Source organism: Chlorocebus sabaeus, chromosome 20 (assembly GCF_047675955.1).
Source record: "Chlorocebus sabaeus isolate Y175 chromosome 20, mChlSab1.0.hap1, whole genome shotgun sequence".
Classification (NCBI taxonomy): Eukaryota; Metazoa; Chordata; class Mammalia; order Primates; family Cercopithecidae; genus Chlorocebus; species Chlorocebus sabaeus.
The window spans coordinates 114,539,025-114,551,133 of NC_132923.1; the positions used below are offsets into that span (position 1 = coordinate 114,539,025).

Sequence of the window (12,109 nt, forward strand, 5' to 3'; positions counted from 1 at the left end):
CAGTCCATGCCCTTGAAGGGTCACAGTTTAGCGAGGGAGGATCTTAAGTCATCCTGTGACAATCTAATAATCCCATGCTCCCAAACCCACATGCGCTCTTACTTGACATCTCTGTCACCCCCACATACTCATACGTGCACACACAGCTCCCGTCTCCTCAGCTCCAACCCTGCCTTTCTGGAAATGCTGGCTTGGTGTGGACCCTGCGTGGAGTACAGGTGTTTCAACCTTAAACAACATGAAAAGCTGTTTGCTCCTGTGCCAGCCCCACAGGCCCCCTTCCCCACCCCCTGCCCATTTTTATCAGACCCTCCTGATGGCAGGGCTGTGAAATCTCCCCTGGAGGGGACCGTGGGTCCCTGGACTGACCTTGTCCTGATGTGTTTGATCAGCTGTTTCTGGCCTGCGCTGGGGGAGCCAGAGCTAGAAGCAGCGGCAGGAATGGTGTTTGATCAGAGCAGCTGGAGTGGTGGGGCCCGGCTGGCTGCTCTTGGCCTTCTGCTAATCTCTTCTCAGACGACAAAGAGAGGAGGATGTTCTGACAGACCAGCCCACGGGTAACTTGGGGTATAGCCTCACTGACCAGAATAAAATATGGAAGTTGGGTTCTCCCAGAGCCGAGAAATGAAGGTAAGCAAGAGGGGTACCGCTTGGTTCTGGCAGAGCCTCTGTGTGCCCAACCCACACCCCTAACTCTCAGAGAAACCAAGGCAGTAAATAGAATGTGGTCCCTGTCCTCATACTGGTTAGAATCTCAAATGAGATGAAGCTGTGTGAGGATTAAGGCAAAAATACACAACTGCATACCTAGGGTTTCCATTGTGTAGTAGATGGATTTGGGACATTGCAGAATACAGATTTAGGGAGCGACAGGGAAAGCTGGGGAAGTTCTTTCTCCACGATGGAGCTCAGGATTCTAGCAGCACACGCAACCCCGCCAAGTGCTGGCTCTCTCTGCCTCACAAGGTTGCAGACATGAGGTGGATGGAGAGTAGATGGAATAATAGCGTATTCCACGACTGGCTAGAAACAGCTCACACTGAACATGTGGTGCAGAGCTGCAGAATAGGAAGCAGCTCCTCTACCCTCGGAAGAGCGAGTCCAAGGTCAGAGTCCCCGTCTCCAGCAGTCGGCAGCATCTGCTAAGCATCCACTGAGTACTGTCCAGTCTGAGTACGCGGAGCAGATACAGAGGTCTTGGTGGGCATGGGACCTACACCTGCCCTGGGTGAAAGGCCAAAAGGCAGGACAGATACATGAAGAAAAGCCTGCAGAACATTCTCGAGAACATGAACTTGGTTTCTATGTCCACGTCCTTATAACCTCTTCATCTCTTAATGAAGAGTAAAGGTCCTGGTCTAGGGCACGTCTGGCATGGTGCCACAAGCCCCTTTTCCCTTTCATTCCAAACATATCCTGAGCATAAGCCTATGGAGAAAAGGACAGACAGTAAACACTAAAGAGGCAGAGAGACCAAAAATCACTGCGGACTTAGTTTTTCTATTTCCTTTGCTCTCACTGGATGTGTCCCCACCCAACACGCTCAGATTTCTGCCTTTCCTCAGACGTGACCCCTCTGCTGTAGTGCCAAACAGCTGAGAGTCCCTGTACCAGCCTGGGGAGATCCTGTTCCCCTCAGATCACTGTTCACTCTGGTCTGGGCTGAGGTCTCTGGATTTATGCTTCCTCTTATCCTGATTGTTTTGGAGACCCCTGCACTGGGTTCCAGACCCTGTATCTAGGATACATTAGGCACCTCCTTTCCAGCTCTCCTCTGCCCTGGCTCTTCCTCCAGGCCCTTCTAAAATATTATAAACACAAACAGCCATCATCTACGAAGCGTCTATATTCTGTCAGATATTTTACAAATGTTAGCTTTCTTCTCACAGTCACTGTCAGGAAAAACTCGCCCAAGGTCATCTGTCTAGTAAGATGTGCAGCCGGGAAGCTCCCAAGCCCGTGTCTTTTCCACTGTGCTGCTGAGTCCTTCCAGCCAGCCACCCTGGCCCGGAAGATCACCGAGGGAACCCTCAGCCCACTTCCTACCTCTGCTCCATCCCACCCAACCTGCAGCAGCACTTCACCTCTGCATACCTTCAACTTTGTGGCTGGGGTCCAACTGCATGTTACAATTACCCACTGCAGCTGGCTGGGACACTCTTGGGACTACTGCCCAAAATATGACATGGGCAGCTCCAGCCCTGCTCTCCAAAGACAGCATTTAGGCAGGGGAGCATTCCTTCCTCAACTCACTTGCAAGCTCTGAACAAGGGTCCATCTGTGCTCCTCCAGAACTGTCCCCGGAGGCGTGAGCACAGAACCTCCCCAACTCCCCTGCTCTCTGCAGCAGCAGGGCTGCGGGATCTAATGCACCTCCCCTCGTCTTAAACACTGGGTGTTTCCTGCAGAAATCATGTACATCCCATCCGGGTCTCCTGTTCTTGTTTCCTTGTTGGCTGCCAGCAATGTGACATTTCCAGCTGTTCACCGAGAAAGGTTTAGTTTATTTTACAGCTATCTGCTCAGCACTTTGTACTTTGGGAGCAGTTGAGATTCAAGAGATAAATGAAAAGTGGGTGTTATAAGGATCCCCTAAGGATTCAGAGGAAAAAGAGAGACTACATAAAGATACAGGAATGAACATTCTCTTTAGTGCCAGAGAATGCAGGGAAAAAATTTTTATTAATAAAAGCTAAAATTTTCTACACTAAATACATTAATTCCAGACTTTTAAATCATACTACAATTCTGTAGAGTAAGCACAATCATTTCTCCATTTTATAATAAAGTTGGGGGCCAGGAAGAGGGAGCTCAGAGAGGGTAAGCATCTCACACAATGTCAGTTAGACAGCAGGACAGCTGGATGTACCCAGGCTGGACACCAAAGCCTGTGCTCTGAAACCCTGCCCTACACTCGCTCCCTGGGAAGGAGGGTTTAGGAATGAGACTCCACATGACGGGAGAGCTTTCTTTCCCCCAGGCCATGTTAACACGGCCACAAGGTACACAAATGGCCCCTAGGACAATAGGCCCATCACGCTGGTCCCTGTCTGACACTGGCCCAGAACCAAAGAGAAAGCAGGTCTATAACATCACAGTCCATTTGAAACTCACGTAGCCTAATTTTTTTCAAAGTACATATTTTATTTATATAGATTAGTGCAAGTTGAACATGAATATGGTTTGTAATCCAATTTATACAGCATCACGTAGGGGCTGGCTGTCCTGACCATGGTGGAAGCAGGGCTGATTGGCCTTGGTAAAGGAAATGACACACATTCCCCTAATTTGGAAGCAACTTAATTAGGCAGGGAGTGATTTTTTTCCTTCAACAATGTAGTTCCCAAAGTACAGACAGCTTCTCTCTTCCTTATAGGCTGAGTCGTAGGAGTAGCAAGCTTCTACATTGGCTGTGCTTCTGAGCTTTTGGCCTAAGTCCCACCAGCCCCAAAGTTTCTGTGACAACAAAACAAGGATCCACTTGCCTCTGACACTCCCTTCAGCCCCAAATTGTCCTCTTACTCCCAGTTTCTTCTACCTCCCAAGTGTCACTGGGATACAAGCAGAACAGGGCTCAGGTGCTGAACTCGCCCTTGGGGAGGACTCATTATAGCATCCCTGCATTTTCTCCATTATCGTCCAACTGCCTAGGCCCAATTTAATAACATGCTGCTTGTCTCCTGGAACCACCTGCCCACTCTGTGCATGGTTGGCAATTCCCTCCCTCCTTTGGTCAATGTGCAGCTTCCAGGCACGTGAGGTTTAAAGGCACATCCGCCACCCCATTAGCCTGTCTTCAGCTTGTGGTGACCACGTCACCAGCTTAGGGCCCCCTCGCCATTCTCCTTCCTTTCTGGGAGTCCCTGATTGATCCCGCAAATAAAGAGCAGGGACCTGTCTCCCCACTGTCTGTCTGACTGGATTTTATTTTACCCCTCAGCCCCGATGATCAGAACTCTAGCCCGAGGGATGAAGCTGGCGTGCCTCCTGTGGTCAGTGGGAAGTCAGAAGACTTCCTTAGAGGAGACCCGGATCGCCAGGGAAAGGTATTCATACTGCAGACCCTGCTACTCACTGGGCTCAAAGCTTCCCAAACACAGAGCTTCAGAGACAGGCTGTCTCTTCATGTCTCTTTACCCATAAAAGAAATGAGGAAAGACCCCTGGTCCCTGCCCTCTGGTTCCAGGTTCTGCTAATGCGCATCGACAGGAGTCTCACTTTCCTGCAGTAATCCTTGCTCTTGAATCATCTATTTGCTGTCTCACTTACCTACAATGGGCAAGTCCTGTTCCGTAACTGACCCCAGTATTCCCACAGAATCACACTCCAGCCTGGAATCTGACCGCCTTTCCCTCCTCACCAGCTGGGACATGAGCTCTGGGAGCAGAGGTCTGGAGACCCACCGAACAGATCCATGTGTTCTAAGAAGCCCACGGACTCCTTCACACCACCCCAAAGGCCCCAGAGTTCAGTCCAGAGGCCATAAGGGCAGCACCCTATGGGGCACGAGGCAAATACAGCACCGGGACCCCACAGAAGCGAGTGATGTGGACTCAGGAGACCACACAAACACTGTCCTCTGTGGCAGCAATTCAGGTCTCTTGGGTAGAAGTAGGAGAAAAGGATAAAATGGCCAAGCAGAGTCAGAAGTTTTCCTATAATAAGATCCATCTGGGCTTCTCTAGAGAGCAAGACCATAAAATCAGTCAGCCAGTGCGGAGCCCGCTCAGAGCAGACCGTGAACTCGGGAGGGGCCTTCCCCTCTTTCTTGATGAGAACCAGCACTGGGTTTGTGCCTTCTGCTGAGTGTGCCACGGGCCAGAGGGCATCCGATGGGCCCCAGTAGCCAATCCACTCTCGGCACAGTAAGCTGCAAATCTGGTGATTCCAAAGAAAACAAATGTCTTGTCACAATCTGGGTCTCCAGCAGAAACCCGGCCAGGCATCGTGGCTCATGTCTGTAATCCCAGCGCTTTGGGAGGCCCAGGTGGGATAACGGCTTGAGCTCAGGAGTTTGAAACCAGCCTGGGCAACATGGCCAGACCCCGTCTCTACAAAAAACAAAACAAAACAAACTGGCCAGCAGTGGTGGCTCATGTCTGTGGTCCCAGCTACTTGGGAAGCTGTGGCGGGAGGATCGCTTGAGCCCGCAGAGGTTGCAGTGAGCCAAGATCGTGTCACTGTATTCCAGTCTGGGAGACAGAGCAAGACACTGTCTCCCCCAAAAACAGAAACCTGAGAAAGAATTTCTCAGTGCTTGAAAGGATCTGACACTTGAATTCAAAACTTACAGCCCTCTTGATTCCGAAGAGTTTTTTTTTTTTTTTTTTTAATTACTTCCCTATAAGCCTCAGCAATTATTTCTTGTTTTGTTTTGGAAGAAATTTTAGTGACATTCACTGCGGCTCCCAAGCCCCATCCTACAGCTTGTGAGGGGCTGTATTCTCATCCACTGGGCTTGGCACCAATGCCCTGTAAGCATGTGCCACTCTACCATCTTTCAGTGGGTTTTCTCTGGTGCCAAGGGGATATTCAGTGCCATTTTGCCACCTGCAGATCAAGAGCTCTCCCAGTCTGACAGTTCCCAGGACGGAAAAGCCTTAACACAGGGACAGCCTTGGTAGAAACAGTGAGCCCTTCACATGGAGATGAAGTCTTAAAGGTTTGAGCACCATCTTCTGGTCAGTTTTTGGCTTCTGAGGCCGACTCTCCTTTAGAAACTTCATTTATTTCAGAATGGCAGAACCCTAATTGACAAGCTCAAGTGACCTACATATCAGAATGTGGACAGGAACAGAGGCAGGTGTAGTTGGCTGGGATGAGCTGTCCCAGGCTGGCTGGAGCTGGAGCTCGCTGTGGAAACTTTCGGGGCTGGCTGCACAAAGCCAGCAGATGCCAGTCAGTGGGTGTACTGGTCAGTAAGGCTGTGCCTTCTGTGCTTCAAGCAGGGTAAGACCTGACCATGTGGGAGCAATAAAAGCTTCCATGGTGACCAAAAGTGACCCCTGCCTCTGTACATGGCAATGTGAGATGTGCCTGGAAGGAAGAGGTGGCCCCATCTTTGCCAATGTGGGATCCAACCAGGCACTCCCCTCCACAGGGGGTCAAGCCACACACAGTGGCAGAGAGCCCTGCCTGGTGTGTAAGCACCGCACCAGCAGACTCCAACCTTTGGTGTGGAAGGAAAAGAAGATAAATGCTAGTCATTCTTTCCAACGGCAGGAACCTACATCTATCTAATTGCACTTCATAATGGATTCCACAAACCATTAATTATCAGATTATATTTTCAGAACTGAAGATAAAAAAGCTTTGTGAAATTCGGACTCCAAAGGATCGCTGACCTGCAATAAGTGTGGCGGCCTTGGGGAGGTGAGGCAGCAGGCCACTCCCAAGGCAGGGAGTGCATGGCAGCAGAGCCACGGGCAGTCATGGCTGCTCCTCCACACGCAGACAGGACTGCCTGCCTGGTGCTGGTCACGGTCTGCACCACGTGACCCAGAGGGAGCGAGGCTGCCAGGTCAGGCAGATTTCAGCCTTTGATTAAAGGAAGGGGATGAAGATGACACGGAGGAGCTGTGGGAACCAGCCTTCAGGTAAGGAATACCAAGAAGAATGTCCCGGAAAGGCAGAGACTGGCTAGCAGCTGATGCCTCACATTCAACACTTCCAACAGAAACTCCAAAGCTTTGTTTTGGGAAGGGCTGACAACTGACAAGGCGTTACCAGGCATGGAAATGAGGGCTACGTGTCCTATAGCCATCAGCAGGGTGCTGGGCATGGCCACTGGCTGCAGGGGAACCCCAGCAGAGGGTAGGATGATAGGACCAAGGAAGGGGCCAAGTGTGCTCATGCCTGAGGTCCCTGAATTGTCTGTTGGTGCCCCTCTCACTTTAAATGGCCAGAGGCACTGGCAGCATTTGCAGCCCTACTGTGGGCCAAGCCCCATATCTAACTGCCATTCTGCCCACTGAAGGGTGTCGACACATCGCGCCTCCTGGGGTACCCTGGTCACCAGCTCCCATGCCACTGCTCTTTCAGACTCTACTTCTGAAGCTACATGTCACTTGGGGATGGACAGTGTCACAGAGGCTGCAGCAGCGGACCTGTGGGGAAGGAGGCCTGTCTCCTACAGGGGATGGTGCAGTTGGTGTTGAGGGCTCGGATGCTGTTGGTTCTATGAGAACAATGAAGCTTCCGTCTGTTTTCTAGGTGAGACTGTGTTGGTTGGTGCTAAGCTAAGATGCTCACCACTCAGGCCAGCCAGGGATGGAGGGCGAAGGGCAAGCTGTGGGGCCTCCTCTCAGCTGCAAACACAGGAAGGCTCTGCTGGATGAACGGCTGCTCATTTGGCCTCACCACAGATCAGCGTCACTGTGCCATCCAGCAAATCCTCCACGGTCACTGCCACGAGCTCAGAGCTGGCCTGAGATGCCTGAGAATCTGGCAACGTCACAAACACCTGTGACCCGGCAAGCTGGGTCTCCTCCAAAGTGATCACCTGCTCTGTCGGGGCCACCGGCTCTGGGGTTTGGATCACCTGAAAGAGAAAGACCGTGAGGCTGCTCTGGGCAGTGTTCGCAGTTGGCTCCCTGATTTACATGGTTTTCATCTCATGCTGTAATGATGATATTTTTGTTTTCACCTGAGGAGAGCAATTACGTGTGCCTAATGGGAAGAGGCAAGTCTAACCCACCGGCGATGCAAAAGAGAAGGCCAGCAAACCATTTAAATAACTGTGCACTAAATTGCTATAATTTTGCTCAGTACGCCATCTCGGGGTGCCCGGACTCTATGATTACACACCAGCGAACACTGGCTCCGTTTTTCACACTGGGTTTTCCTGTCTTGGGATGACAGTGCAGAGGTGAGTGCCATGTGAGAGGAATGCCACTGAAGCCAGCTGGTCTCATGCCTGGAACACGGGAACGGGATTGATCCACCACAGGCCCAGGCGGGCCTGGGGCAGCGTCTCTGGACCTCTCGCAGGCCCACAGCCTTCCCAGGAGGCCACACAGTGATTGAGCTTAGGAGGAAGACTGGATGAACTGTGACTCCATGCATTCATTCAGCTCACCAACCTGGTGGGGCCAATGCCCCCTTCTCTTCTCCACAGCCCACCTATGTCCCTTCCAAATCTGCATAATCTGTTAGAGACAACCTTTCCAACTCAGAGAGAATGAGTCTGTGCTTAGGCATTTCCAATTCCTGCCTAAGCCTCCAAGTTGGTGTTTCTGAACCATAGACGCCAGAAGAGCTAGATGCCCTTGATATTTTTAAAGCAGAGGCCACAGCCACCTTGCTCTTGAGAATCAGCGAAGAGCAGAAAGCAGGAACAAGTGAGGAAGCCAAGCCCAGCTACTACTCTGTGTTACTGGAGAGAAGAGATCAACTGTGATATTCAATCAACAATGATCTAGGAGAGTAGTTTTCAAACTGCTTTGCTTTCTTTTTCTTTTAGAAATGGACCCCCCAGCCCCACCTTTTCCCCAAATGGCATATTATCAAGAACCATAATATACAAAAAAGATAAAAGCAGAGCACCTTTGGTTGATATGACAGCAGAGAGTTGACAGGAGTCCTGCCTACCCAACTTCCCCTGTGTTCCCCAGAGGCCTGCAAGAACCTGGTTTATAAATGACCGATCTATGGAACTGGACAGCGCGACAGTCTAACAGACCAAAACCTCAACCAGTTTATGGTTCCTCTCCAACCCACCCACAAATTACTGGTGATGGATGGACCTGAGTTTATCTTCCTTTTCTGCCCACCCTCTCTGGAGAAGATGGGAAGAGTAAATGACGATCAGGGAAGCAAAGAGAAGCTGGATCAAGCTTAGTCCTAAAATATCAAGAAGAGGTGTTTTTATCGCCCAGGTAAAGAGGAGAGGCCCAGGTGTGTGCAAGAGTGTACTGTGTCCAGCCCAGAGGCGCTCTCCAAGCGCTTCAACTGCAGGCTGGTCCCTGCCCAACAAAGAGCTCCTCTGTCTCTGAGGTTTCCTGCAGTTCTCACCACACGCTACGGTGTTTCTCAGGAGGCAGGGACGTATGCCCTGTGGGGAGGAACCAAGCTGTTCCTCTTTCGGAAATTCTTGTTCCAGGCTCACTCTACCTAAGGGCCACTTCCCATGTGGCCACCAGGAGACTAGAATTTTCTGTCCTGCTTTGTAAGAAGTCCAGAGAGACTCTCTACAAGATCCCCAAAGAGTATCGCTTGGTACTATGACAGAGCCACCTCTAGAGAAGCCTTAGGAACCCTGTGTTAGCATTCTGTGTAGCTGATGGCCCCAGAATCACCTGTACCATCTGTGAGGCTGCTGCCTGGGTTTCCGTGCTCATCACCTTCGGGTGCTCAGATTCCAGGTGACTGTCAAGCTGGGCCTGGGAGGTGAAGAGTTCCCCACAGAGCTCACATGGGAAGGTGGTCTCTGACTGCTTGAAGTGCTCTGTGGTGACATGGTGCTGTAATGCTCCAGGAAAACGGAAAGTAGCAGCACAGTACAAGCACCGGAATGGCTGGGACCCTGGAGGAGAGGGAGATAGAAGAGGAGGGCTGTGGGAAAAATGAGAGAAACGAGGGCAGGAAGACATGAGAGGAAGGAGCAATGGGGATCGAGGCTTGGAGGCAGATCCAGGTTTTGTGGGACCTGAAGGTTGTTTAATCTGGGGAGCCTTAAGAAAAACAATACAAAATGACAAAGACAGAGCCTTGGAAGGTCCCATGCAAGTGAGGGGCCCTGAGACGACAGTTTCATTAGTATTAGATTCAGGCTAAATCTGTCTCTGTAGAAGCCCATTATTCATTCAACTGCAGATAATCATGCTGACCATACTATATTTCATCAATTCTAAGAAATACATGTTAACATCTCTGAAATAAGATCGATGGCACCTTACGACTTCTGTGGGCTAAGGCAGTCAGGTGCGATTGTCAATGTGCACACGAACATCAAAAGTGGCAGCATCAAGACTTGCAGAATGGGTGTCCACAGCTTGGAAGAAACTCCCTAAGACAGGAATGGTGCATGTTTTTAACGCATGGAAACCAAATGGTTTAGAAGGGAGGAGGTAAGTGATGAAAGGTTAGCTATATTCCCAAAGCAGGAATCAAAAGTAGACTAGTTTTACATAATGCTCAAGAGACCAAAACCAATGGCCTTCAATTCTTTGATGGAATCTTATATTACGTATTCCATCATCAATGTTCTTGATGGCGGAGTAAACACTGTGTGGAAAAGCATGCTTGTTGACAATCTGAATTGAATGTTACTCTGAGAAGCTGGATTCTTCCCTTAATCAGTTTATTTTTTATGTTTTCCTTTTTATGTATGCACACTACAGTGAGTGACATGATAAAAATCTATGTCAACTTAAGTCCAAAACAGCACTTAGATTAACGTAGATATTCTAAGTGAAAAGAAAGCACAGTTTAACTGACAGTAGTTTTTCTTTCTTAATAGTTCATTAAAAATGGTACATCTTATTTAGTCGAACGTGGTGGCAGGCACCTGTAATCCCAGCTACTTGGGAGGCTGAGGCAGGGAGAATTGCTTGAACCCAGGAGATGGAAGGAGTGAGCCGAGATTGCACCACTGCACTCCAGGCTGGGTGACAGAGTGAGACTCTGTCTCAAAAAAATAAATAAATAAAAATGGTATATAACTGGAATTGTATTTATTTATTTTTAACTGGCACTTTAGATTTGATGAAATACAGCAATAACAATGACAATCACAGTTACCGCTTAAGGGATGCTTATTGATGCCAAGGCCTTCAGTTTTTCACACTACTCTATGAGGCAGGTGCTACAACTGTTCCCATTTTATAGATGAAGGAACTGAGGCACAAGTTTGTTAAGCAATTTAGCCTGGGTTGCAAAGCTGCAAGTGGTGGGGAGGAGACTCAGGCCCTGGCAGTCCAGCCTAGAAGCATGCTGACGGGGTACTGACCTGAATGCTGGCACTTGACGTGAACCTGCAGCAAGGCTGGCGTGGGGAAGAGCTCCTTACACTGGTCACATTCATGGAACTTCATATCTGTGAAGTGCATAAGGAAAGACATGCTGGGGAAGAACAAATGGTTGGCTTTCCAAGGCTAAAGAGTAACAGGGCTGGGGTTGGGGCGATGGCCAATACTTAGCAAGCATCTACCAAGTGCCAGGAATCTTATAACCTATGGTATATTTGCACAATCTAGTGGTAAAGAGCACGAGATCTGGATCCAGACTGCCTGGATGCTCAGAGGGATGTTGTGAGAATGAAATGAGAAAATATACACGAGGTGCTTAGCATGGTGTCTTGCACCTAGGAAACACTCTATAACTGACAGCTGCTGTGATTATCACCAAATTTACCTGCAAAGTAGGTTTTAATAACTGCCATTCTGGAGAGAAGAAAACAGGCTCAGAAAAGAGAAGTCACTTGCCAAGGTCATGCAGCTGATAAGTGCTGGAATCAGGATTTCCACTCAGGCCTGCCTACCACCGAGGCTGACACCCTTCCTAGGCGCTGCGACAAGTTCTCACTCATGAGTGGTGGGAGCTTACACTGCTCTACACTTCCAGGTTTGAGAACCACTGCCACTCAAGCTGCTGCTACTGACTGCTGCTGCTACGGACTGGTGTGGCAGCCTTCATGTGCGCTGGGGCAGAAAAAGGCAATGACCACCGCACACCACACTAGACTATTAGAAGTGAGGATTTCTGGTGGCACCCAGGAGGCTACACCATCAAGCCCCTCTCACTCTCTGCCGGCGGTACCCAAACTTCACCTGCATGCTCTGCTTTGATGTGCTTCTTGTGCTCAATGGTGTTGGGGAAGGTTTTGTCACAGGAGCTGCACTGGAGTGATGAGAACTTGGAAGATCGGTGGTTCTGAGCAGCAAATACATCAGGGTGGTGGGTCCGATTGTGGTACCACAAACCAGATAATTGCTGCAAGGAATTTGGCAAGTGTTAGGTCTTAGAAAGTTCCAGCAAGCTGGAGAGTTCACGAGGCTCGAAAACACACACACTTCTGGGTAAGCTGATGTTTCTAGTATCACACACTCTTACCTATCACACTGGGTGCTGATGTGAGGAGAGGCTGGTGTTTGTGAGAATAAGGCAACTA

The 12,109-nt window shown here is 49.7% G+C and overlaps 1 protein-coding gene across 9 annotated transcripts in view; it reads right to left on the reverse strand.

Moving 5' to 3' along the window:
- Positions 1-5,287: 5,287 nt before the first annotated feature.
- Positions 5,288-12,109, reverse strand: part of ZBTB40 (zinc finger and BTB domain containing 40) — a 77,873-nt gene continuing 71,051 nt past the window's right edge. For 8 of the 9 annotated variants that reach the window (XM_007980113.3, XM_038002103.2, XM_038002150.2 and 5 more), the window contains 4 exons: positions 11,769-11,931; positions 10,949-11,035; positions 9,297-9,523; positions 5,288-7,540 (listed from right to left, as the gene is read on the reverse strand). In XM_007980113.3, the coding sequence (XP_007978304.2) occupies positions 7,346-7,540; positions 9,297-9,523; positions 10,949-11,035; positions 11,769-11,931 (672 nt within the window). In that variant the 3' untranslated portion in view covers positions 5,288-7,345. Of the gene's footprint in view, positions 7,541-9,296; positions 9,524-10,948; positions 11,036-11,768; positions 11,932-12,109 lie in introns of those variants that run through there. The other variant, XM_073007720.1, reaches the window with a different exon arrangement.